At 35.6% G+C, this 26,037-nt stretch overlaps 1 protein-coding gene across 1 annotated transcript in view; it reads right to left on the bottom strand.

Moving 5' to 3' along the window:
• FCHO2 (FCH and mu domain containing endocytic adaptor 2) overlaps nucleotides 1-26,037 on the bottom strand; it is a 169,438-nt gene that overhangs the window by 114,758 nt on the left and 28,643 nt on the right. Inside the window, exons 3-7 of the mRNA XM_047729321.1 lie at nucleotides 24,275-24,349; nucleotides 22,144-22,285; nucleotides 21,900-22,052; nucleotides 11,219-11,323; nucleotides 2,585-2,681 (exon numbers count right to left, since the gene is read on the bottom strand). Coding sequence (XP_047585277.1) covers nucleotides 2,585-2,681; nucleotides 11,219-11,323; nucleotides 21,900-22,052; nucleotides 22,144-22,285; nucleotides 24,275-24,349 — 572 coding nt within the window. The remainder of the gene's footprint in view (nucleotides 1-2,584; nucleotides 2,682-11,218; nucleotides 11,324-21,899; nucleotides 22,053-22,143; nucleotides 22,286-24,274; nucleotides 24,350-26,037) is intronic.

The raw sequence follows: 26,037 nt of genomic DNA, 5'->3' as shown, positions 1-26,037 counted from the left end.
GCACAGTACCTGGGGTCAAAAATCCTGGCATTTTACTATCTGCTTTGCCATGTACTAACTTAGGCAAATCATTTAACCACTCAACATTTCCCTCATCTTTAAAATGAGAATAATAGTACCTACTTCAGGGGTGCCTGGGTGGCTCAGTGGGTTGAAGACTCTGCCTTCGGTTCAGGTCATGGTCTCAGGGTCCTGGGATCAAGACCCGCATCGGGCTCTCTGCTCGGCAGGGAGCCTGCTTCCTCCTCTCTCTCTCTCTGTCTGCTTCTCTGCCTACTTGTGATCTCTGTCTATCAAATAAATGAATAAAATCTTAAAAAAAAAAATAGTACCTACTTCAAACAGTTCCTGAAGATCAAAGTTTGGCTGCAAAGTGGTTGGCACATTATATGGCAAAGAGTAAGTCTCACCAAACTTTAACCATAATTATTTATTATTCCTCACCAAGAATTTTCTAATAGCAAATCTAAACACCGTAACCTCCCTAACATCCTAACTTTACTATTTCTATAGTATTTCTTCTTTTTTTTTTAATATTTTATTTATTTATTTGACAGAGAGAGATCACAAGTAGACAGAGAGGCAGGCAGAGAGAGAGGGAAGCAGGCTTCTTGCTGAGCAGAGAGCCCGATGCGGGACTCGATCCCAGGACCCTGAGATCATGACCTGAGCCGAAGGCAGCGGCTTAACCCACTGAGCCACCCAGGCGCCCCGATTTCTATAGTATTTCTATTTCTATTTACTATTTCTATGTCCATTTGTTAGTTCACTCAACAAAAATGTACTCTTTACCCATGAAGAAGATAAACAGATGAAATCAAATACAGAACTTTTCTTTACATCTGCACAATTATTAAAATTTAAGGTAGATAGCACCAATAACAAAAAAAAGGAAGGGAAAAAAGTACAGTTAAAGTTCACTGGCACTTTTGACAGAGGAAGTAGCAAATGACCTGGGTATTTAAGAATTTATTTACTTGACAAATAAATGGGAAGACACAGAGCAGGAAAGAAATGGGATATAGCATTTCCTAGAAAAGGAACATAAGGGCAACTAAGATACCAAGGGGGAAAGGGGGCATGTATAGTATAGGAAATAGCAAGCAGTTCGAGTTGGCTACAGTGAAGGGTCATAACAGAAAGTAAGACTAAAGACTAGTCAGAGCAGATCCTGAAAAGCTTTATCCAAATCCAGAGCCTAAATTTCACTGTCTACAACGAAAAGTCAAAAGATTTTAGTGCAACTGTAAGTGCATAATTGTATAGTCAAAATACGAATGTGCTGTATAACATGTAAAATGGATTAGAGAAGAAATCTCTACTGTGCCAGTATTCAGAAAACAAGCTGCTACAACTGGTTAGGTAGGCAGAGAAAGCACGAAAAGAAGATTTGAAGGGAAAATACTAACATAAGTAAACCAATGATTTGAGAGTTAATAAAATCTGAAAAGAAAAAGTGAGGAAAATTTAGGTTACAAGCTTTAGTTCTGGGAACTGCACTAAAGAAAAATGGCTCCCAGACTTCCCGACAAATCACTTAACCATTTTCCTGAATTCCAAACCATATTTTAATTTCTTTACTAGCCTGCATTATTTTTACCTATAGAGTGAAACAAATTATCTTACAAGAACATGGTAGAGTAACCAATAAACAAAATCAAGAAATCTGGAAGCTCTATGCTGAGAAGGGCAAGACAATGGGCTACTTAGTACATCTGATATAACATGTTTATTAAAAGTAAGATTCAGGACACTGTAATTATTTGTTCATAAAACAGGAACCAGGATTCCTGTACTCATTTGTTCAATGGTGTATCTCCAGCATGTGAAACACTGTCTTGAATGTTTTAACATGCGACAAGTATATATATAATAAAATCAACATATATATTCAATATATGCATGCAACAAATATATACCTTATATATTCAACATATATATGTTGCATATATATTTCAATAAGGAAATTTTACAAGTTATTAAATTTTATGAAAGGTTCTCTGTTGGCCTCAATGTTCTCAGGGCTCAATATTCTTTCCCACCTTCCTCTTACTAAAATGCCTTCTGTTCATAGGGAATATAGACAATGACATTGTAATAGTGTTGTATGGTGATAGATGGTACCCACACTTGTGGTGAGCACAGCATAACCCACAGAGAAGGTGAATTACCATGTTGCACATGTGAAACTAACATAACATTCTGTGTCAATGTCCATAAATTCAAAAAAATTTTTAATTAAAAATTAATTAAAATTATAATTAAAATTTTTTAATTTAAAAAATTTTTTAAATGAAAAAATAAACTGGGCTTCTGTTGCTAAGTCTTTAAAAAATACAAATAAATGACAACATATTAATTTACTAAAGATTATAATTGCTTTAATATTAAATTATTAACCACTAAAGGCCAGAATAAAAATATTAATTTAACATATCAGACACAAAGTAAATACTTGATATTTTACATAGATTTTTAGGTATCTCCCAAGCTCCATTTTGCAGCTTGGGAATTTAAAATCGAATATATTTGTTGCTAGAAAAGAGATCTGTATACATCTCCTTAACAGAGTTCATCATCTTACCAGGTCTTTCCTTCCCAGTGCCTTTTGACTCAGCAAACTTTTGAATCAAGCTTTCAACTGTAGTGTTAGCCATGTTATTTATAAATTCTTCATGGACCTATTAAAATGAAATAAAGGTAATTTTTTTCTTTTTCCGTCAAAAATTCTTACTGTATTTCAGACAAAACTTGCATAAAGCAATTAAAATTCATTATACCAAAACATGTGGGGGTTTTTTTGACCCAAAACCTTTGAGAACTTTAATTTACCTAACAGGATCTCTTACCTTGTAGCATTAGTAGACCTGCGGGTATCAGCCACTGTTTACATGAAGCTCTAAAGATACAGCCTTAGAAGTCAAGGAAGTTTCCTGTCCTCATCTTTGAATGTTTTAGACACATAATTCTTATGATAAGTTAAAACTTATATAGATCTCTAATAATATTTAAATCCTTAAAAATAAAAAAAATAACAGACCTCATCTTTTTCTACTCCAGTATACTCCAAGGTGTCATAATTAAACTGCTTTTGTATTTTTGGGAAAAAAAAATTTTTTTCTTAAAGATTTTTGTTTTTAAGTAATCCCTATACCCAAAGTGGGGCTCCAACTCACAGCCCTGAGTTCAAGAATCGTGTGCTCCAGAAGAAGGAGAGGCAGACTCCCTGCCAAGTGGGGAGCCCAACACAGGGCTCAATCCAGGACTCTGAGATCATGACCTGAGCTAAAGTCAGACACTGAAGCAAGTGAGTCACCCAGGTACCCATTTAAGGCCAAGTTCTGTAACTTACTACTGTTCTAGAGTAAAATTATTTAAAAAATCCAAAAATTGATAACTCCAGAATTTTAAAGTAAAAGGACTGAGCTATCATTAATTTTAACAATTGGTTTGAATTATCATCCTTGGCCAATCAAAAATCCAGCTTATTTTTTTTTTTCTAAGATCTTATTTGTCAGATAGAGAGAGCACACGCAAGCGTGCACACAAGCAAGGGGAGTGGCAGGCAGAGGGAGAAGCAAACTGCCCAGAGCAGGGAGTGCAATGAAGGACTTGATCCCAGGACCATGTGATCATGACCTAAGCTGAAGGCAGATGCTTAACTGAGTCACCCGGTGGGGGGGGGGGGTCCCCAAAAATCCAGTTTATATTTAATACTTATAAATACACATTCTTACCTGAAATAATCCAGTATCATACTGAGTTTTAGATTTTTAAACAGTCATAAATGAACATAAAATTTTCATGAGTCATTTCAACAAAAGGAAAAACTTACCTGGCCTATTTGCAAATGAATTTCCTTTATAGCATTTGACAAGGATTCTATAATTTCCTTTATGTGAATGAGATGAGCTTCTTCAATATCTTGAAACTTCTGGGTAACAAATATGAAAAGTTATATATCTACATTAAAAATACACTCTGAAATTAAAACTTTAATTTCAAATTTAAAATCAAATCTAAACTTTAAAATTATTATTATTTACTATAAATTATTATTTATTCAAGCCCCCAACATGGGCTTGAACTTGCAATCAAAAGACCTTTTAAATCATCTCAATATAGCTAACCAAATTTAGCGAACTAACGTTATTATGTAATGTTTAACAATACTTCTAGACAAATGAGTCCAATAAATATACTGAAACGTTTAACTTTTTAATACATTAACTTTTCCCTATGCCATTTCTCACTATGCCATCTCTCTGAACTTGTTCAGAGTTTGAAGACACCACAAATTAAAATCTATAATCACAGTCAGAAAACTGGAAGGAGACCCAAATGAGAAGTTTCATGAAAGCGAAAGTAGAAGTGTTTCCAACTGAAGACCAGTTAATTGGCAGAGCAAAAGCTACTGCTTACTTCTGAAGACTTTATAACCTAGCCCGAAGACTCTCAAAGTGTCTAATCCTCGAAATGTTATTACATAGCTTTCAAAGAGGTAATCTCTGGTCAAAGAAATATGGAAATGCCTGTATACTCCATCTCAACAGTTCTCAAAAGAAGGTAGGGATATATCCAATCACCTGGAAAATGTTTTCAAACCATAGAATGCATAGATTCTCTACTACTCCCTGGAGAATGAGGGTGGAAAAAGATGAGAATGTTGTTTGGAAAAAATTCCCAGGTCATTCTGATATTTATTCCCCAGGAAGAAAACCACTGCTAGACTTGGCTTCTAATACACAAATTAAGAAGCCTGAGAAATACTGAAATAAAACATGTTTCATTTTGCTTAACCCAGTGTTTTCCAAATTTGACCACACAGCCCTTTTCTTCTTCTTCTCTGAGTATCTATTAATATCTCACACAACAATAATATTCCTCAAAACAGACTTGGGAAATGCTGAACTAGCTATTTTCAAACAAAACAGATTTGTCATTTCAAGTGCACAAACCTGATTACCCTTTTTTTCCCTGCCAAATTAAATAAGTTCTAAGGAATAGGACTAAATGTCTTGTTATTTTTTCTGGTTAGATTATCAAATTAAGTTCCCTTACCCCATATTTAATACACAATTTTCTTCAGCAATGCGTCACATGATGAGAAAATCACAAAGCTAAATGATCATGTTCATATTTTTACAAAGGGTCTGAACTTTTTAAAAAAAAATCAGTAATGGTGAAATTATAGTTCTGGCAACAATGCAACAATAGTCCAAAAACTTAAATCAATTTTATTCATGAGAAATGGTGGGGTTAAAATGTCTTGCTTTGACCAATTTTGACCAAATCAATGAGAATACCAGCATTTCAAGATTCTGAATTACTCTCTTAAGAAGTGAGGAGTATTGGCAGAAGCATGATTTTATGTTCATATTATTCAAATTCACCCTCAGCTTAAAGTTCTGCAATTTAATGAACAAGATATTTTCTCACTGACAGGTAAGATCCAAATCTAGAAAAGCTAAGTCAAACAGCCACAAATTTCATATGGATAATCCCTAATCCCAAGAAAACTGCGCCATCTTCATTCTCTTTTGAAAGAGCTACACTGAGAGGCGCCTGGGTGACTCCGCCCTTAAGCATCTGCCTTCAGCTCAGGTCATGATTCCAGCATCCCGGGATGGAGCCACACATTGAGCCCCACATCAGGCTCCCTGCTTGGCGGGAAGCCTGCTTCTCCCTCTCCCGCTTCCCCTGCTTGTATTCTTTCTCTCATTGTTTCTCTCTGTCAAATAAATAAATAAATCTGGAAAAAAAAAAAAAACCAATGATTAAAACATAGCCTTAATTATTTAAAAATATCTTGAAGCATGAAGCCACACAGAAACTCAAAGCGTGATTCAGATGCAATTTAGAAACTGTGCTGGGTTTTTTGTTTTTGTTTTTTTAAAGATTTTATTTATTTGTCAGAGAGAGAGGAGAGCGAGCGAGCACAGGCAGACAGAATGGCAGGCAGAGGCAGAGGGAGAAGCAGGCTCCCCGCCAAGCAAGGAGCCCGATGTGGGACTCGATCCCAGGACGCTGGGATCATGACCTGAGCCGAAGGCAGCTGCTTAACCAACTGAGCCACCCAGGCGTCCCAAAAACTGTGCTGGGTTTTTAGAAGGGGTAGGGGACCTGCTAAATATCAGTTTCCTCAGAATTAGTGACTATTAAACATAGAGTAATTCAACAATGGGACTATAGTCTCAAGTATTTGGATATAAATAAATGAACTTTCTTGAACAAATCAGACTTTTCTTCCTTGAAATTTCAAATAATACATTATATCTTAATTTTTTAAAAAATTTTAAAAAGCACCCTAATACTGTATTCATATGTATTGTTACATTAATTTTTTTAAAAAGTACAATTTTGGGGACGCCTGCATGGCCAAGTCAGTTAAGCATCTGACTTCTGATTTCGGATCAGGTCATGATCTCAGGGTTGTGAGGTCAAGCCTGGCAAAGGGCTCCATGCTCAGCAGGAAGTTTGCTTGTGATTCTCTTTCTCCCTCTCCCTACACCCGTCCCCCTGCTCTATTCACATACTCTTTTCTTAAATAAATAAAAATAAAAAATAAAAAGTACAAAATGAGAGGCAATGTGTGGATTAGGGGGGTAAGGAAAGGAATAAATGAAACAAGATGGGATCGGGAGGGAGACAAACCATAAGAGACTCTTAATCTCACAAAACAAACTAGGGTTGGTGGGGGTGGCTGGGTTATAGACACTGGGGAAGGTATGTGCTATAGTGAGTGCTGTGAAGGGTAAACCTGGCGATTCACAGACCTGTACCCCTGAGGCTAATAATACATTATATGTTAATTTAAAAAATTTTAAAAAGTTACGGGGCGCCTGGGTGGCTCAGTGGGTTAAGCCTCTGCCTTCGGCTCAGGTCATGATCCCAGGGTCCTGGGATAGAGCCCCGCATCGGGCTCTCTGCTCAGCAGGAAGCCTGCTTCCCCTCCTCTCTCTCTCTCTCTCTCTGCCTGCCTCTCTGCCTACTTGTGATCTCTCTCTCTCTGTCGAATAAATAAATAAAATCTTAAAAAAAAAAAGTTAATAAAAAAAAAGAAAGAAAAAGTACAACTTTATCAGCCACTCTAATACATACGGGAGACAAACCATAAGAGACTCTTAATCCCAGGAGGGTGGCTGGAGGGGAGTGGGGAGGGAGGGTAGGGGTGGGTGGGTGATGGACACTGTGGAGGGTATGTACTATGATGAGTGCTGTGAATTGTTTAAAACTGATGATTCATAGACTTGTACCCCTGAAACAAATAATACATTGTATGTTAGTTTAAAAAAATTTTTTTAAAAAGCACCCTAATACTGAAATTCCCTAATCTGAAGGTGTTGTTTAAGCAAAATCTCAAAGCTTCCTTGAACGAGCCACCTGTTTAAACAAAATCTCCATATTTTTCCAGTTTTTAAATGTCATTAAATGTTAAAAATAGAAAACATACACATAAAGAAAATTCACAATTTTTATTATGCTTTTTCTTAACCCCAAATGAAAATAATTAAACCACAAATATTCCAAATAAATCCTAACCTCTTTCATCCCACACACTCAATTTCTTTTTCCACTAGTAAAGAAATACAGGTCCTGCACCCAAATCTGATTTTCACTACACTGATATACCCCGTCCCACTGGGATTATGTCAACATGCTAGGCCTGGAACAAAGAAAGACAAAAATGTAAAAGAATTCTTTTCACTTCTAATTAACTGAAATTAAAATTTAAAGTCTACTACCTATTAAGAAATGATAGCCTGTTTTGTCATTGTACATGTGTGATAGAGAGACAGAGGGAACTTGAAAGAGGACAAACATACACACATTAGCACAGTATATACCATCACCTTTACTTAAAAGCAGCATGGTTATACATCTGCTCAAATATATTAATATCCTCATCTTGCAAGTAGCAGAATAAACAAAATGCCAATTTGCAGGGGGGTAGGAAGTAATGAAAAATAAAAGAAATGAGAGGGAAAAATGAGTGCTGAAAATTCTTTCAAAACACTTTTATAAAATACTATAAATGAATAAAACACTGATTCCAGCAAATTCTAATTTTTCCAAATTAAACAGCTGAAAGGAAACATTTTCTGACAGAAACTAGTCATGTTGATGCCAAATTAATGAACCAATAATTGTCTTATAAACAAGTGTTAAGGTTTCAGAAGCCAAAAGAGCACTTGCTTAAGTCTACAATAATGTCAGTTGCTTTAGAAATCGAAGTTTTTTTTTTCTTTCACTAGAGTTAGACCCTCGTTTAATACAATTAACTAAACCCTTCTTGAAATATTATCATTTCCCAGCTGCCATGACATTATTCTTCCCAGTTTTCTTCCTTGTCTGGCTTGTCCTACTTGGGTTTCAGCATCCCTTCTTCAATCAAACTGTCAATGATGAGTCTCTCAGAGCTTGGTCCTTTCTTCCCCACACTCTATTCAAAGATAATGTCATTATGGTTTTGAGTACTGACAAGCCCTTATTTTACACAGGCTCATAATCTTTCATTCAAAACTTTGGAACGAGATGTTTGAGAGTTCAAACATTTTGAATTTTTAAAATAAAGATAATGTGGCTTTGTTACCATATCTTTCACAATACTGAAAGCAGGATCTACAATGGCATCTATTTATCAAATATATTAATATTTCTAAAGGAAAACAGGTATATTTGATGTAGGTGGGATAAATACATAGCCTTACATCAGTTCTGGTCAAGTTTTGCTGCCAAATTCATTTCAGAAAAAAACTTTCGGTTTTTAGAGATTCTGCATTTCAGAATTGTAAACAAAGGACTGTGAACATTAATTACATTCAGCCCAGATTTTCTGGCTCTTCCAAAATAGCCCACATGATGTCTCCAACTTAAGTACAGGCAGCTCAAAATTAACATGTTCAGAATTGAACATCCGATCCTCTTCCAACTCCTCAAACTAATAGTTCTTCATCTAGTCTTTCCCATTCATTTCTAACCACACAAACTTACAAGCCAAAACCCAGAAGAGATTCTGATTTCCCCAAGAACTCCCCCATTCTCTAATCCTTGACATCTCCAAAAACACTCAATTCTCTCTTCCAACCACCACACTGCCCCTCATCCTAACCTGACCACTTTACTCACCTTCCAAACTGGACTCTTGATTCTCGTTCGGCCCTACAATAATCCATGCTCCACAAAACTGCCAGAATTATCTTTTAAAATGAAGATCAGGGGGACACTTGGATGGCTCAGTTATGCACCTGCCTTCGGCTCAGGTTATGATCCTAGGATCAAGTCCCACATTGCATATAATCTTTCAGTGTCCTCCAAGTGCTTTTTTTTTTTTTTATTTTTCTCTCCTTTATTTGACTTATGCACTGTTCTTTTTCTTTCTTTTTAGAATGTATGAGATTATTTCTAGCTTCTTGGGATTTGGACACATGAAAAAATGTCGAATATCACATGCCATCAGGGAAATACAAATCAAAATCATTATGAGATACCACCTTACACCAATTAGAATGGCAAAAATTAACAAGACAGAAAACAACAAATGTTGGCAAGAATGTGGAGAAGGGGAACCCTCTACCAACTGCTCTTAAGAAAACCTAAACCCTCACTACAGCCTTGTCCTTGCCTATCTCTTTAACCTCACTTCTTACCACTATCTCTCTTCACACTTTCATGAAGCACTATTTGCTTTCTACAATGTGACAGCTCTTTCATACGTCTGGGTCTTATATTCATGGGTCCTCAATACCTGGAACACTCCTGCCCTAGAATGTGTCTCTTTACTCATTCTTCAGTACAGAATTCACTCATTCACTCATTCTCTCAGTTTTAAATCCCACTTATCCAAAAAAGCCTTTCCTAACTACCAAATCCAAATCAAATTAGGTTGCTCCTATTATTCTATCTCATATAATCCTTCTTTTCCCTTGTAACAGGTTTAATAATTCATAACTTTATATTTAATCATGTATTTAATGTTTGCCTCCCTCCTCTATATTGTATACTCCATCTAGAGCAGGGAGATATTTGTTCTATTTATACATATACTGTATATACCCAGCAACTAGCACAGTGCCTGCAAACATGGCAAGTAAAGACAGAAGCATATATGCCTGCAAAGAAGCATGAAAGGATTTTGATTTCTGAGATGTGAATCATTCATCACTCTAAGCAGGAAGACTCCCTAGAATCCAAAAAGGCAGCTTCATGAAGTCTTTCTTCACACTTATTGAATGCCTACCATGTGCTGGGAGCTATTTTAAAAAGTGGTGAGGAAATAATAAATCAATTCCAGTTTTGATAGAACTTACATTTTAGTGAAGGAAGACAAAAAATAAAAAAAAATACGGGTAGAAGAACCAGTGTGCTTTACTACATTCAAATATGATGACTAAGAATAATGTTCTAAAAAGAGCTTCCTTCACCAGCCTCAACAGATTACAGAAGATGAAGAACAGCTCCAGCCAGCCCATGATGATAAGAACATAACCCTTGCTCTTGTAAGCCACCGAGATATGAGGGTTTCTTCGTCACCTCAGTATACCCAGCCTACCCTGACAGATAAATAAAATTCATGGCATATTAAATAACAGGTGCTAAGGAGAAAAACAAAACAAGAAAAAGGTACAAGAGGGTGGGGGTGTGAGTTTTAGGTATGATTCATAAAAGGCATCCATCTTAAACCTAGGCCTTTAATTAAGGTTCTAAGAATATCAAATGGGCTATAAATTATCCCAAGCTTATGGGAGACAGACTTTTTTTTTTTTTTTTTGAGACAGACTTTTTTTTATTGTCTGTCCTCCCTAACTAAAATGGAAGTTCTATGAGAGCAGGGATTCTTGACTTTTTGTTAATGGCTATATTCACAGCAGTGAATCATTTGTAATTTTCTTCTCAAGCAGAAGTCAATTTTACAATTCATACATAAGGCTAACTAATAATCACCTGTCTTCATCATCTATCAATATCCTCACTTTCCCCCGTTCTCTTTAAGCAGCCTCTTCTGATACACTTAAATAATCCCTTATAATGTGATAGTTATTACATATGGTCCTCATTGCCAAAACAAGACGTGTATCTTTAAAATAGCACTAATAAAACATACACATTGTGCATTTCAACATTTCTAATACTAAAAAATTATATGACACAAGAATTATATTATTTCTATCAGTAAAACAAATACCCTGTTTTAGATTTAAAGCTTAAAAATACCAACCTGAGCTGTTTCTGTCATTTTCTGTTCAAAATCAGCTTTTGCTAATGCATACTTCTCCACATAAAGTTTATAGGTATCTGTAGCTTTCTTAGATTTAACAGCTGCCTGTAACAAAACAAAAACATTTTTAACTATAAAATGACCTATTTTGTTTCCTGATATAAGTTCATTTGAAATAACTACTTAAATGCATTTTAAGGGATGAGGCCTATGGTAAGTCCAATATGACATAAACTAACTTTAACATCTCTTTTTCAAGTCCTCATTAGTAATTATTTTTGTTATAGTCACAGAATAACACAGAAACTAAATGTTGATTCTCCTTCCCGTCTGATGGAATGTGCCTTGAAAAGTTAAATGCTCTCATTTTATAACTCAGAGTAGTGTCATATAACCACATTATAATGATATAGTGTTTCTAAGAATTCAATCAACAAAAATGTGACAATACGATCAGAATATGCTTGACACTCTTTTCTATACCTTCAAGTCTTCCTTCCTCCCACAACATAAACATATTCCATTTAATGTCTGATTAATAATTATAAAGGTACTCAAAAGTTGAGAAAATCATTTTCTTTGATGTTTCTGTTTCCATTACGCTCCAATAAATCTATAAATTTGTTTATAGATTTTTTCAAGATTTCTATTATTAAAAAATTGTTATTGCATTATTATAGCTCAAGTTTTATCAAAATTACTTATTCAATTAAAACTTAATATATTAAATATTAGGTAGTGAGGAATATGAAAATAAGTTTTCTTCCTGAAGGACTTCATGAAAGCAGTAGAACCTATTTTTACCTAGAAGTCAGCAGAATGCAACAAAGCCATAGAAGTAAAGATAAATTCTATGGAAGATATAAATTCAGGAAGAAGGAAGACTTTCTGTAACTTGTAGGTTCAAGCAAACATATGGTTCCAGAAACTTGACAATTCTCAAAGGACTGATCGATTTGGACAAAGGAAGGTTGGGAGGTGAGGAGTGTAAATGTAAGTAAGAGTTTAAGAAGATCAAAAAAAAAAAAAAAAAAAGGGGAAGGGGCACCTGGGTGGCTCAGTGGGTTAAAGCCTCTGCCTTCAGGTCATGATTCCCAGGGTCCAGGGTCCAGGGTCCTGGATCCTGGAATCCAGCCCCGCATCAGGCTCTCTGCTCAGCAGGGAGCCTGCTTCCCACACCCTCTCTCTGCCTGCCTCTCTGCCTACTTGTGATGTCTGTCTGTCAAATAAATAGAATCTTTAACAAAAAAAAGTGGGGGGGGGAGATAAAAATATCTCCATTTGCTTGACGAGTAAGAGATAGTCTGTTAAGAATGAAGAAGAGTAGGATAGGGCTAGGAGCTTCACAAGAATGAAGAACACTTCAAGCCAGGGTTACAGAAGATACAACAGATGATACCAGACAAGTAAAAGTGCTACTAAGAGCCACTGAGGGCTAAGTAAAGCTGAAAAACATGGAATTTGTATAGAGCCAATCAGAAACAACATGTAATCATCTCCTGCTACATTCGGGAGTCTAAAAATAAGAATTAGAAACAGAAAGTTGGGTTTACCTGAAAGGCCGGGATTGGCAAGAGATGTAGACAGGCCTACTCTCTAAAAAGGCCCCTTTCGATAGGAGATGCAACATGGGGGGTTAAGGGGGTAGGAGAAGAGTAAATGAAACAAGATAGAATTGGGAGGGAGACAAACCATAAGTGACTCTTAATCTCACAAAACAAACTGAGGGTTGATGGGGGGAGGGGGGTTTGGAGGGGGGTGGGATTATTGACACTGGGGAGGGTATGTGCTATGGTGAGTGCTGTGAAGTGTGTAAACCTGGTGATTCACAGACCTGTACCCCTGGGGATAAAAATATATTATATGTTTATAAAAAATAAAATTAATTTTTAAAAAAAAGGCCCCTCTCTGGGTATTATGCTGAGTGAAATGAGTCAATCAGAGAAAGACAATTATCATATGATTTCTCTGATATGAAGAATTTGAGAGGCAGGGTGGGAGGCCTGGGGGGTAGGCAAGGAAAAAATGAAACAAGATGGGATCAGGAGGAAGACAAACCATAAGAAACTCTGAATCTCACAAAACAAACTGAGGGTTGCTAGGGGGTGGGGGGTAAGGAGAGGGTGGCTGAGTTATGGACATTGGGGAGGGTATGTGCTATGGTGAGTTCTACGAAATGTGTAAGCCTGATGATTCACAGACCTGTACCCATGGGGTAAATAATGGATTGATTATATGTTAACAAAAATAAATTAAAAAAAACAAAAAAAAGTCCCCTCTGTATGCTCCTTAATATATAACTACATACATTATATTAAACATGTATGCTCCACGCTTTCCTGAATTCTTAAATAAATAATATAGGATGCCACTTTATCTTGTAGCATAAAGAAGGCTGATTTTGGAGACAGAAGACTTGGTCTTAGAGTTTTATATAGTTCTCTCATTCCTAAAATGGGAAGAATACCGCCTATTTTTTAAAGCTTTAGCGGTGATGAAATGTGACTTATGTAAAATGATAGGGACAGGGACTGGCATATAGTTAAAGCTACAAAATAAATGGTATCAGCCATTATTATGGTTTCTAAAAGTAACACCAACAGGAAAATATAACTGTATTTTGCTATTATTGTATCTAAGAGTTGTACTGAGTTCTCCATCCCTAGAGTAGTAAGTGGTTAAAACCTATACTGATTTTCTAGTTTATTCCTATGGATTAAAAAATAAACCTCTTTTCCCATTGTCTCTGGCCCTTTGACATTATTTACACTACTGTTAGTATATTTCCTCTGATGTCCTGGCCTTGTTTAAACATGTAAAAATTAGATCAGATGGATATTTGAAATTTAATATCTTCACAAAAATCATAGGTAACAAATTGGCTAGATCTGAGAAAAAATTTTAATGGTATGGTTATCTGGGTTTCCTTTGGCTATCTGGGTTTCTTGTTTGTTTGTTTTTATAGCAAGAGACTTCAGTTTCTTCTACCAACTACCTGTATTTTCAGTCTGTACAAGAATGGTCAGCAACGTACAGTCCATGGAGTGATTTTGACAAAATCACTCACAAAATAATGTAGTCCTACTAGTAGCCCCTTCTTTGCTTTTGTCCTATTCTAACACCTACTCTTTTTTTTTTCTACTCCTGAATGAAGACTTGAATTGTGATCACCTAGAGATAACTGCAATTTGGAAAAAATTCGTAAAAATGGAAAAGTCCCCCAAAATAGGGCTGTAATGATTGTGGCTATATTATTATATTTTTATTTGTCTGGTTAATAAATTAAAAGTAATTTATTTCATGATATCATCCGTTTTCTTTTTACAGGTTCTGTACAAAATAGGATATCTCTCCTTCTAAACTTACCATTAAAACCTCTCTCAAACCTCTTGTTCTGTACTATTTAATACTTTTGCTCCCCACAAAGAAGGAAGCTTCTTGAATACAGAAGGGGAGAATATGTATTTTAGCCTGTAGTAACCTTCATAACATCTAGCATAACGACAAGCACATGGTAGAAACCGAAACACTACTGCACACAAATTATCACTTCATAATCCAACAATCAGAAAAATACTTGAATAAGACATTTAAAAAGCCAAGACCTTAGTCTTTCACCTCTGTTTAAAGTAAAATAACCTCTTAATTTTTATTATATTAACAAACAAGAAAAATTCAAATATTATTATTTGCTATAATGATTATTTTTCCAAGTAAACACATATGCTGTGTTGCAGACGATACAATGACAGTTTCTCACTCACAAGGAATTTGTAATCTAACAGGAATAAAAGATAACTGCCTAGAGGGCCATTACTCCTTTAAGAAGACCTATGATGCATTTCTACACTGTAAACAAAGCAATTATTTTACATTATTCATTATACTTAGTTATAGGACTTAAAGCAGCACCTGAGCGCCTGAGTGGCTCAGTCATCAAGCGTCTGCCTTCGGCTCAAATCATGATCCCAGGGTTCAGGGATTGAGCCCCACATCAGACTCCTTGCTTGGCAGGGAGTCTGTTTCCTCCCTCTCCCTCTGCCTACTTGTGCTCTCTCTCTCTCAAGTAAATTTAAAAAAAAAAAGTTACAAAACTTTAAGAGATGGAAAGAAGTTCCTGAAGCATCATTTCTTCTTCCAATAGTCAGTCTCTAGAATTCAAACTAGTTTGGGTCCTCAAATTTTTACTGAATCAATAGGTTTAGAAATAATTCTAAAAATTTAAACGAGCCTACTTTTCTTAACTTTCTTTTTTCCTCCCAGAATGTTCTCACTGTAAAACTAAGTCTACTTAGTTTTCAACTCACCACAAACTTACTTGTCCACTATAGCCAACCATAAAATTATTGTCTTCATCTCAAAAGTTCAGATCAGGATCTTACTCAGAATATAAAAGGACAGGTAAGTCTTCTGGAGCATATTTTCTGATACGAGGAAGCTGGGGAAAATTTCACTTCTCTTATTTGGAGGCATGAAGGAACAGAGAAGATACCCTTTTAAAGTTGTAACTTAGATTTTTTACATCAGCCCTCACTATTCAAAAGTAAAAATAATGGGCCAGAATCCTACGGAAATTATGTACCAACTTAAAGAAGTATCTTGGAAAACTAACAAAAGGAGTACTTCATCATAAAGGAATAAAATGAAAAAAATTGTTGACACAAAGTGTTTTGAGTAAGGACAAAACCAAATTTAAAGAAAAATAAGGGTATCATATAAAAAGATGTAGAGGCAATTTTAGAATGTAATTGTATTGGGAACATCTTGATTTTTTTTTAAAGCAAGAAAGAGCCCTCAGAGGAAACAAATAGCAACACTCAATTGAGTCAAAACAACTTTCTAAATAGTATATATACTTAGAAATACTGTAAATTCTAGGGTAGAATTATAAAAACAATATCCTAGTAGTTACAAATTTGACCACTTCCATAAAGTCATTATTAAAAAGGGAAGTTAAAGCATTTTTTCTTAAATGAGGAAATTACACTTTCAAACAAACATCTACATTCCTTCTCACAAAAAAGATGGGCTTTAACACATTACCTACTGATAATAAAATAAATCCTACATTTTATTGATTTCCTTACCTTTTTATTTTTTATTTTTTTTTTTTTTAAAGATTTTATTTATTTATTTGACAGATAGAAATCACAAGTAGGCAGAGAGGCAGGCAGAGAGAGAGGAGGAAGCAGGCTCCCCACGGAGCAGAGAGCCCCAGAACCCTGGGATCATGACCTGAGCTGAAGGCAGAGGCTTTAACCCACTGAGCCACCCAGGCGCCCCGATTTCCTTACCTTTTTAAATAAATTTACCAATATACTAGGAGAAATATTTGCGTTTAAGTGCCTGTGATTGCCTGGGTGGTGCAGTTGGTTAAGCGTCTAACTCTTGGTTTTAGCCTGGGTCCTGATCTCAGGGTCATGAGATTCAGGTCCATATTGGGAGTCTGCTAAGTTTCTCTTCCTCTTCATCTGCCCTTCCCCACTTCATGCTCTCTCTCAGAAACGTAAATTTATTAAATCTTGGGGAAAAAAAAAAGAATAAAGCATCCCTTCCTCTAAGCTGTCCACATGACTACAAAAAGCACAATCCACCAACTTACAACCCTTGGACACAACCATATGCCACAGCTCTGCCTAGTATGTTAATGAAAAGGAAATCCTTTAATCTAAATCATTACCTTATATTAAACCTTTTTTGCTTTATATAAAAAGATTCAACCATTTCTTTAAGCCTAACTTCTAGGGACCATATATTCTGCAAGTGGTCACTACATTTAGTACACACTAGGTACTAAATTAAATCCACTGGGTTACACACACACACACACACACACACACACACACACAAATAAAGAGCACTATTTAGCCAGGATTACTTTTTAACCCTTTGGAAAATTTCAAATAGCATACTTCTGCATTAATGATATGGAATTCATACCAATTTATTGACCTGTATGTTACTGACCTATAGGAACTATTTCTATAGCTCACATTTTAAAAAATAATCTCTTATTTTGAAATACATAGGTTGGCTCTATATTTGTTGCTATCTTTTTCATTTTTTGGAAAAAAATTAATTATTAAATAGACAAAGGGAGGCCCCATGTCCTTACCAATCCCATTCCCACTTGCTCTGCAAAGGAAACTCCCATTATGTAACTCAGTGTTTACTGTCCCTACCCATGTTCCTTGAACAGTTAATTATACTTTAAAAGGTTTTCATACAGAGAATTAAAGATTATGTGAAAGGCATCAAAATCTACATATTCTTCTGGAACTTTGTTTTTCTTGCTCAATATTATGCTTTTTAGATTCACCCAGGTCAATGACTCATGTCATTCTACTGCATTCCTTTTTTTTTTTTTCATAATAAACATTTTAGAGCACACGAAAGAAGTGCAATAAACTCCATTAACCTATCACATAACTTCAAGATTCCATCCATTCTTCCCCTTCCAGTATTTTTTTGCTACAGTATTTTAAATCCCAGATCTATCATTTTACCCTATAAAATTTATTTGAACTGTGAATAGTCCCATTATATGAAACAGTCTTCTGCTGTTAAACATTAAAGTTGTTTTACATAATAAGAATTTTTTTCCAATTTGCCAATCAACCTATTTATTAGAGGAGTCTAACTCACTTATACACATTATGGCTTTGGTATATTTGAACTTACTTCTTCCAGCTTACTTTGAGCTTTTTGCCTACCATTCTTTATTTCCTCCTTCCTTTCCTATCAATAAATATTTTTTAAAGATTTTATTTATTTGGCAGAGAGAGTGATTAAAAGTAGGCAGAGAGACAGGCAGAGAGGGAGGGGGAAGCAGGCTCCCTGCTGAGCAGAGAGCCCCACACGGGGCTCGATCCCAGGACCCCGAGATCATAACCTGAGCCCAAGGCAGAGGCTTAACCCACTGAGCCACCCAGGTGCCCCCTTATCAATAAATTTTAATATCCTCTTCTTTGTCCTTATTTAAAAGACTTATTAGACTTTTATTCTTTTAGAAGTTAGGCTTAGAGGAGATGCAACATGGGGGGTTAAGAGGGTAGGAGAAGAATAAATGTAACAAGATGGGATTGGGAGGGAGACAAACCATAAGTGACTCTTAATCTCACAAAACAATCTGAGGGTTGATGGGGGGAGGGGGGTTGGGAGAGGGGGGCTGGGGTTATGGATATTGGGAAGGGTATGTGCTATGGTAAGTGCTGTGAAGTGTGTAAACCTGGCGATTCGCAGACCTGTACCCCTGGGGATAAAAATATATGTTTATAAAAATTAAAATTAAAAAAAAAAAAAGAAGTTAGGCTTAATGTACCTACTTGATTATTACTAACTCTGATATACCATTAATTTATAAAGTACACCATTATCTTGTGTACCATTAAAACAGAAAAATGTTATCATCTAAAATATAAAATAATGCTTTCTTATCACTTAAAATTATAATTTTATACTTCTAGAAGATCTCTTTTAGACTTACTTAGAAGTATACTGATACAGAATAAAAAGGAAAGCAAAATGAATTATTTGACATACTCTTACATCTTCCACATATTCAGATGTGAACCTTCTCAATTACTTTCTAACTGAGAGATTGCTGAGGTGTTTTTTCCCCACACAATATTATCTTCAATGTCATCAAGACCATGACTGATGCAGTACCTCTTAAAAATGCTCATTATCTCCCAATTTTCTTCTAAACACCAGAGCTCACATTTTCTTGATCTTACCAGAAGGTCTCAACAAAAAGTTTTCAGACAAAAACCAGAACAATTCCTTCCTCAAATTGTCTTAAGATGGTCTGTTAACTAAAATATCAAAGTGCTGCAGTTGTCCAATCATGCTACCACACAGAATAACCAAGTTCACACAGGCAATAAAAATACACATATAGGGGCGCCTGGTGGCTCAGTGGTTAAAGCCTCTGCCTTCGGCTCAGGTCATGATCCCAGGGTCCTGGGATCAAGTCCCGAATCGGGCTCTGTGCTCAGCAAGGAGCCTGCCTCCTCCTCCTCTCTCTCTCTGCCTGCCTCTCTGCCTACTTGTGATCTGTCAAATAAATAAAAAAAATAATAATCTTAAAAAAAAAATACACACATATATGTCACCTTATCAACAGTGATAATAATGATATCATCAGCAGAAAATGCATTCTGATTGCAAAGAAGTGAGAAAACCAGAAACACCTGGTAGCTTTTAATATTCTCTTTTTCTCTGGAGTCTAGGTCTGAGTTTACCTTTATGTAACCTACTTAATACCAAGAATGTACTTTCAATCTGGGAACTCTTTTTTTTAAAAAAATATTTATATATACATATATATTTTCTTAAGGTTTTTTTTTATTTTCTTAAGTTTTTATGTTAATTCCAGTTAACATACAGTGTTGTATTCATCTGTGGACTACTGAATTTCCTCAGGTATGAAAAATCCTGAGCTATGAATTCTTTAAATATTACTAGACAACCATTCTTTCCATCTTCTTCTGGAATTCACATCAGATGAATGTTGGTAACCTTTCTTTTTGTTTTTTTTATAATTTTATTTATTTGAGGAAGAGAAAGTGCAAGAATGCACATGAGTAGGGGAGAAGCAAAGGGAGAGGGAGAAACAGGCTCCCTCCTAAGCACAGAGCCCAACCTGGGGCTCAATCCTAAAACCCTGAGACTATCACCTGAGCAGAAGACAGAGGTTTAACTGACTGAGTCACCCGGGTGCCCCAGTAATCTTTATTTCTTTGTACTAATGGTTCTGGGTGGTTCCCTCAGTACCATCTTTCAAATTCAGTCTTTGACTACATCAAGTCTAAAGTTTGAGAGAGCAAGCGAGCATGCACAAAGGGAGAAGCAGACTCCCCACTGAGCAGGGAACCTGATGCAGGACTCAAACCTAGGACCCTAAGATCATGCAAAGGCAGACCCTTAACCAACTGAGCCACCCAGGTGTCCCAAGTTTGTATTTTCTATTTCTTTTCCTCAATAACCATATTTTTCATTTCCAAGTTTTCTAATTAGCTGTCTTCCTATCAAATAGACCTTATTCCATTATGCCTTAATTTTATCTACTAGTTTATATTCATTTATCTCTTTGAACATATTGAACACAACCTTTTTTGTTCATCTGTTTTATAAATTTAAATTTTATCTTGAGTGAATTCTTCTTCCAATTGGTAAATTTATTGTTGTCTTAGCACTAGATTTCTTGGGTATACTCTAGAATTTTGGTTGTTGACTCATTTCAAATAGGAGGTTTCTTGTTTTGTCCCCTTCTCCTCTTCTCTCTCACTCCATCAGTGCTGTGGGACAGATCCACAGAATGCAATGTAAATGTCACCACCTAGAATTGTGTTATGTCTTATCCTTTGTGCTCACCCCACCTAATAGTTTTCATGGCATTTTGTGACACCCCTCAAAGTCCCCAATTTAGTATCAGTCTTATAAAGGTAGTTTTTAATTACTCCCTGGAAGAATATGGGGGATATGGCCAAAAAAGTGATAAAATGTTCCTTAGTTTGATTTGGGTCAGAATTGTGTCCATTAGCCCCTACCTTCTGATAAAGCTTTAGCCCTAGTCAGCAGCCTAAGAGTTTTCTTTTTTTCTACCTATATTGCTTCACATAGACAGTGGGACTCCTTGTGCTTTATCTCAGATGGGTAACACTCAGTCCCTTTTAAGAAACAAGAGCTTAAATTCCACAGCCTAACTTAGGACTTTGAGTCCAGCAAAACTAGCAAAACCAATCTCTACACACCACTTTGAGTTTCCATTCTGTTTCTGGTTCATAGAGATAATATTCTACTTTTTTAAGTCCTATAATTTTGTTCTGTTTTCCCTTCTCATATTTTATTTACAAATGCTGTGTGGAATGGTGTTTTAAAATAGTTAAACATACTGTGCCTTATTTTTTTCTCTCTCCCAACTTTTGTTTATTGCACAAATATTAAAGGAAATCAGTTATGCCAAAATCCATCAACTGTTTTGATTTTTTCCATATTCTCTTCTAGTTTCTGTCCATATATATACACTTCTATAATTACTGGAATTGCTAAAATACAGTTACAACTTGTTTTTTTTTTTAATGGATATTTCATATACTTTAGAAAAGCTTTCAAAATTATCACTCCCTATGGCTCATTCCTAAATGAGATATAACACATCAAACAAGTGAATGGTTAGTTTAGACTGTTCTGAAAGGGGGAAAAAATCTACTTTCACTTAAAACGCCGAGTGGGGGAAAGGATTGTGGTTTACCGCAATACTACATAAATGTCTTCAAAGTCAGCAATAAATCACCCACAACACATATTTTAAAGCTTATCTTCAAGTATCTATGCCTTTCTAAATATACCAATCTTGACTAAAAAAAAATTTTACCTTACGTTAAATCCCACACCAAGCAGTATCTTATCAAGTATCTTATTATAAAAATAGCCAACAAATGTCAACAGCAAAATAAATTATTTCTTTTTATGTATCTGCTAATGTATTTTTCATACACAACACAACATATTCTACAAACCTAGCTCTGTTTCACTTAGGTAAATCATGAACACTCGGAGGCACAGTACAGTGTCTTCATCTTTAATATTGAGATCATTCTTGAGTGTCTGAGGATTAAAAGCAGTCATTTGTTTAAAAGGGCTTTGAAACCACAGAGATTATTTTTATTACAATTACCTTTTCTATTTCTCTTTGTGTAGCTCCTTCCTTTTTCAAACGTTCCTGTTCTACACACTTGGCATTGTAATTTTCCTTGGATTTCTGGAGGGCCTGAGTTATGCTTTGAATGGTTTGAACAGCTTCCAAAGTTCCTGCAACTTCTTCTTTAGTCTGCGTGGTATGAAATGATTCATCAAAACAACTGAACTGTAAAGCACTCAATATTTCATCTATCATTCCCTTAGGAGGAAAAAACTGATACCTTTTTATGAGATTTTACTTGTTCTTCTCCATACTTCTGAACTTCCTTTATTAGTTCTTGTAATTTCCTAACAAGATCCAAGTGACAGTTTGCTAATTTCTCTGTAGATGTTTTGAACACATCCCACACTGGTGCAAATGTTCTAAGGGAAAGAAAATATGGAAATTATTTAATAAAAGAAAAGTTTAAGGCTCCAAAACAGAACCAACAGAAAAAGTATTATATTCAGCAATTTTAATTAGACAAAATAGGAAATTAAAATAAAGCACAAATGAAATGACTGACAGACTGACAGTGATTTTTTTAATCCTTGGTTAATTAAAATATTTGGACCTTAAGTACACAGGAATCAGTTAAATATTTATCACAGGTCTGGCCATGGCCCTCTCTTAATTATATCATACTATTTTCTGAGTTGATTTGGGTTTTTTTGACTTGTATCAGAAGCCTTTCTAATCACTGTCTATTGTTAAAAATCAGCTTTTACCAAATTTCAATTTTTGGCTATTTAGTGCTCATTTAAAATGCTTCATCAAAAAATAAAAGTTCCTCTGAATTCAAACATGCAAACTCAAATGCACACCACAGGATTTTATAAGAATCTTCATCATTAATAATCATTTGAGAATTATTTTAATGCTGTCACTTGAAATCTTGTTTCAGATCATTTTATCTATGTACTTTAACACCAAGACAGTCCCCTTTCCACTACATGGTACATGAAACATGACATACTTTCCTACCACTTTTTCACAAAACTGAGAATTTAGTGTTTTCTGCAGGTTCAAGTATATCCAAGAATTACTACATTATTATATCTTGGATAGTACTTAGGATGTCAGTGCTTAGCTTAAACCAATCTGGCCAATAAGGAATGATCTAAGGATAATTTTATCTATGTTTTCCTCAGGTACTATCTAACATATTTTCACCATCATCTGTTTTGCACCATGACCAGACCTCTACTTGAAAACAAACAGAAGCACAAGGCAAAAGGGCAGAGAAAGAAATTACTTATCCTAATATGTACCCAATTACTACATTTCCTATCCAACGAGAATGCTAACTCACAGTAATCATTTTAAGCAATAGTAAAGAAGTTCAAAAAGGAAAGTTAAGATTCTTAGAATAGGGCTGTTCTGATTAGATCTCACCCCACACTTTATTTTTTTTTTTTTTAAAGATTTTATTTATTTATTTGACAGAGAGATCACAAGCAGGCAGAGAGGCAGGCAGAGAGAGAGGAGGAAGCAGGCTCCCTGCTGAGCAGAGAGCCCGATGTGGGGCTTGATCCCAGGACTCTGAGATCATGACCTGAGCCGAAGGCAGCGGCTTAACCCACTGAGCCACCCAGGCGCCCCTCACCCCACACTTTAAAAGCTAAATCAGCATCAAATCTGGCAAGGAGTTAAATGAAAAATATTGAGAGTAAAAATAGATAACTGGAAAGTATCCACTGACAACAGCACCAAAATACATGTACATCACTTCCATGTAAACCTGATACATGACAGTGTGAATTTCACAAAGCAGGAAGATGAGGAGTGTCCCCTTACCCAAGGATTCTTTATATTGTAAAGGGGTTCAACGTAAGACTTCTCTAAGTAGAGGTTTCTTTAAGGAATGTCAAATATCATTACATTTTTAAAAGTCTGATAAACAGAACAAATTTTTGGGTCATGTAATACACATTAATGTATAATAAGCAGAAAAAAAGAAAACTGACCAGTCTAAGTTATGTTTAAATGCAAAAAATACAAAGAGGAAACTCAATTTCTTGGCTAAATATCCATCAGTAAGATGTTAATATTTAAAATCTTTATAATCTTAAGCAATGACAAGAACTCGTAAAATACATCCATTATTTATGAGAACCACACATTCCAAAAACAGAAATGCTGTCAACATCTTTATTATCAGGAAACACAGGTGAAGTCAATCCATGTTTTTTCTACCTCCCACCTGATAACTAAAAATAAGGCAGAATTTCCTATAATAGAACCACAACCAAATAAGTACATTATATGTTGTTATATTTATGAACCATTATGTCTTCAACAAGAACTTAGATATTCTAAGAACTGTGCCTAAGTCAACATTGAAAAAGAGTTTTTCAAAGAAACTAACTCACCCAAGTTGTGAATAATTGCTTGCAGATTTTGCTAGTTTCGTCATTGACCTGGAGTATGCTTCTTCTATTGTAGCTCTGTTAAATCAAATTTCCATAGGATAAGAGCTCTCAAACACATAGAAAAATTATCAAATATAATTAAAACTGTTGAAACAAAAAAACTCAAATTATATATTAAAAATAAGTGTACTGGTTGACTCAGTCAGTAGATCATTCGACTCTTCATCTTGGGGTCATAAGTTCAAGCCCCAAGTTGGGTATAGAGCTTATTTAAAAAGGAAAAAAAAAAAAAAAAAGTAGGTATGTGGTCATGATACTTAGGTATCTTAGTCCCCTCAAACTAAAAATATCCAAACCAAACTTATTTCAAACTCTTCCCCAACCCCATGCCCACAAAACCCAGCTCTCTTGCAAAAAGGAACTGTTAAAAGTAACTCTCTCACTGATGGGACTGTGAGTTTTTTCGCTCCTTTAAACTTCTGTATGTCTTTTTTAACATAATGTATCACACAAGGGTGGTACTTTGATCATCTAAAAAAAGTTAGTACAGAAAAAAACATTATCTCAATGGGTAAGTTTAACAGCAACAAAAAGTGATTCACTCTCCAGCACCAGTAAACTGATACAAAAACCTCCTGATGAGGAAAACCAGAAAATCATGGAGAAAGGGTCTAACTAAAAGGCATGAGAAAGCTCAGGAGGCAATTAACAATGAGTAAGCCAAGATCTAAGAGAAGGATATCCAAAGAAATAAGTCAGATACATTGGTCAGCTTTTCCCTGGGGGGCATCTAGAAACAGAAACTGAGACTAAGAAGAGGAGCAGAGTTTTTCAAAGCCTCACAGGGTAAGGGAAACAAAACTAGATTGAGACTTACCAGAGATGGGAAGCCTGGGAAATCCCATAACGTTAAGCTGACACTCAATGAGTAAGGATAAACCTAAGTAGGCAAGCTTTCAAAGGACTACCAACTGTATTTTTTCAAACCCTGATACTGGATCCTGGTATGGATGTCTTACACACATTCATAAAGCATCAGGCACATAAGCCAATAAGACAAAGGAACAAAAACCAGGAAGAACAAATTAGCAATGTTCCAAATGCCAGATTATAAAGCTTAGATTTTATGAGTTCATATATTATCTTCAAGGAGATAGTACATTAAAGCAAGAATTTGCGGGGCACCTACCTGGGTCAGTCACTAGAGCATGTGACTCTTGATCTCAGGGTCCTGAGTTCAAGCCCTACACTGGGTGTAGAGTGTAAATCAATCAATCAATCAAGAATTTCAGTAGAGAAATGGAAATCTTTTTTTTTTAATTTTTTAAGATTTTATTTATTTATTTGACAGACAGAGAATACAAGTAGGCAGAGAGGCAGGCAGAGAGAGAGGAGGAATCAGGCTCCCCACAGAGAGCCCGATGCGGGGCTCGATCCCAGGACCCTGAGATCATGACCTGAGCCAAAGGCAGAGGCTTTAACCCACTGAGCCACCCAGGCGCCCCGGAAATCATTTTTAAAAAGTGAAGGAAATCATAGCAAATTTGAAAAAAAATACAAACTCTTTATCTGAAAAATACAGTATCAAAAATTAAATATCTCAACCCATGAGGTTAAATAGCAGATTCAATACACTACAGTGAGAATCAGTAAACCAGAAGAGAAGTGAGAAGACTCTATCCTGGTATAAAGCTCAGAGAGGGAAAAGAATGGAAAATAGAGAAGAGAAATTGAAGAATGGAAAACAGAAAAAGGACAAAGTA

The sequence above is a fragment of the Lutra lutra genome, chromosome 5 (assembly GCF_902655055.1).
Source record: "Lutra lutra chromosome 5, mLutLut1.2, whole genome shotgun sequence".
NCBI lineage: Eukaryota > Metazoa > Chordata > Mammalia > Carnivora > Mustelidae > Lutra > Lutra lutra.
This window is presented reverse-complemented; position numbering and strand designations above follow the sequence as displayed.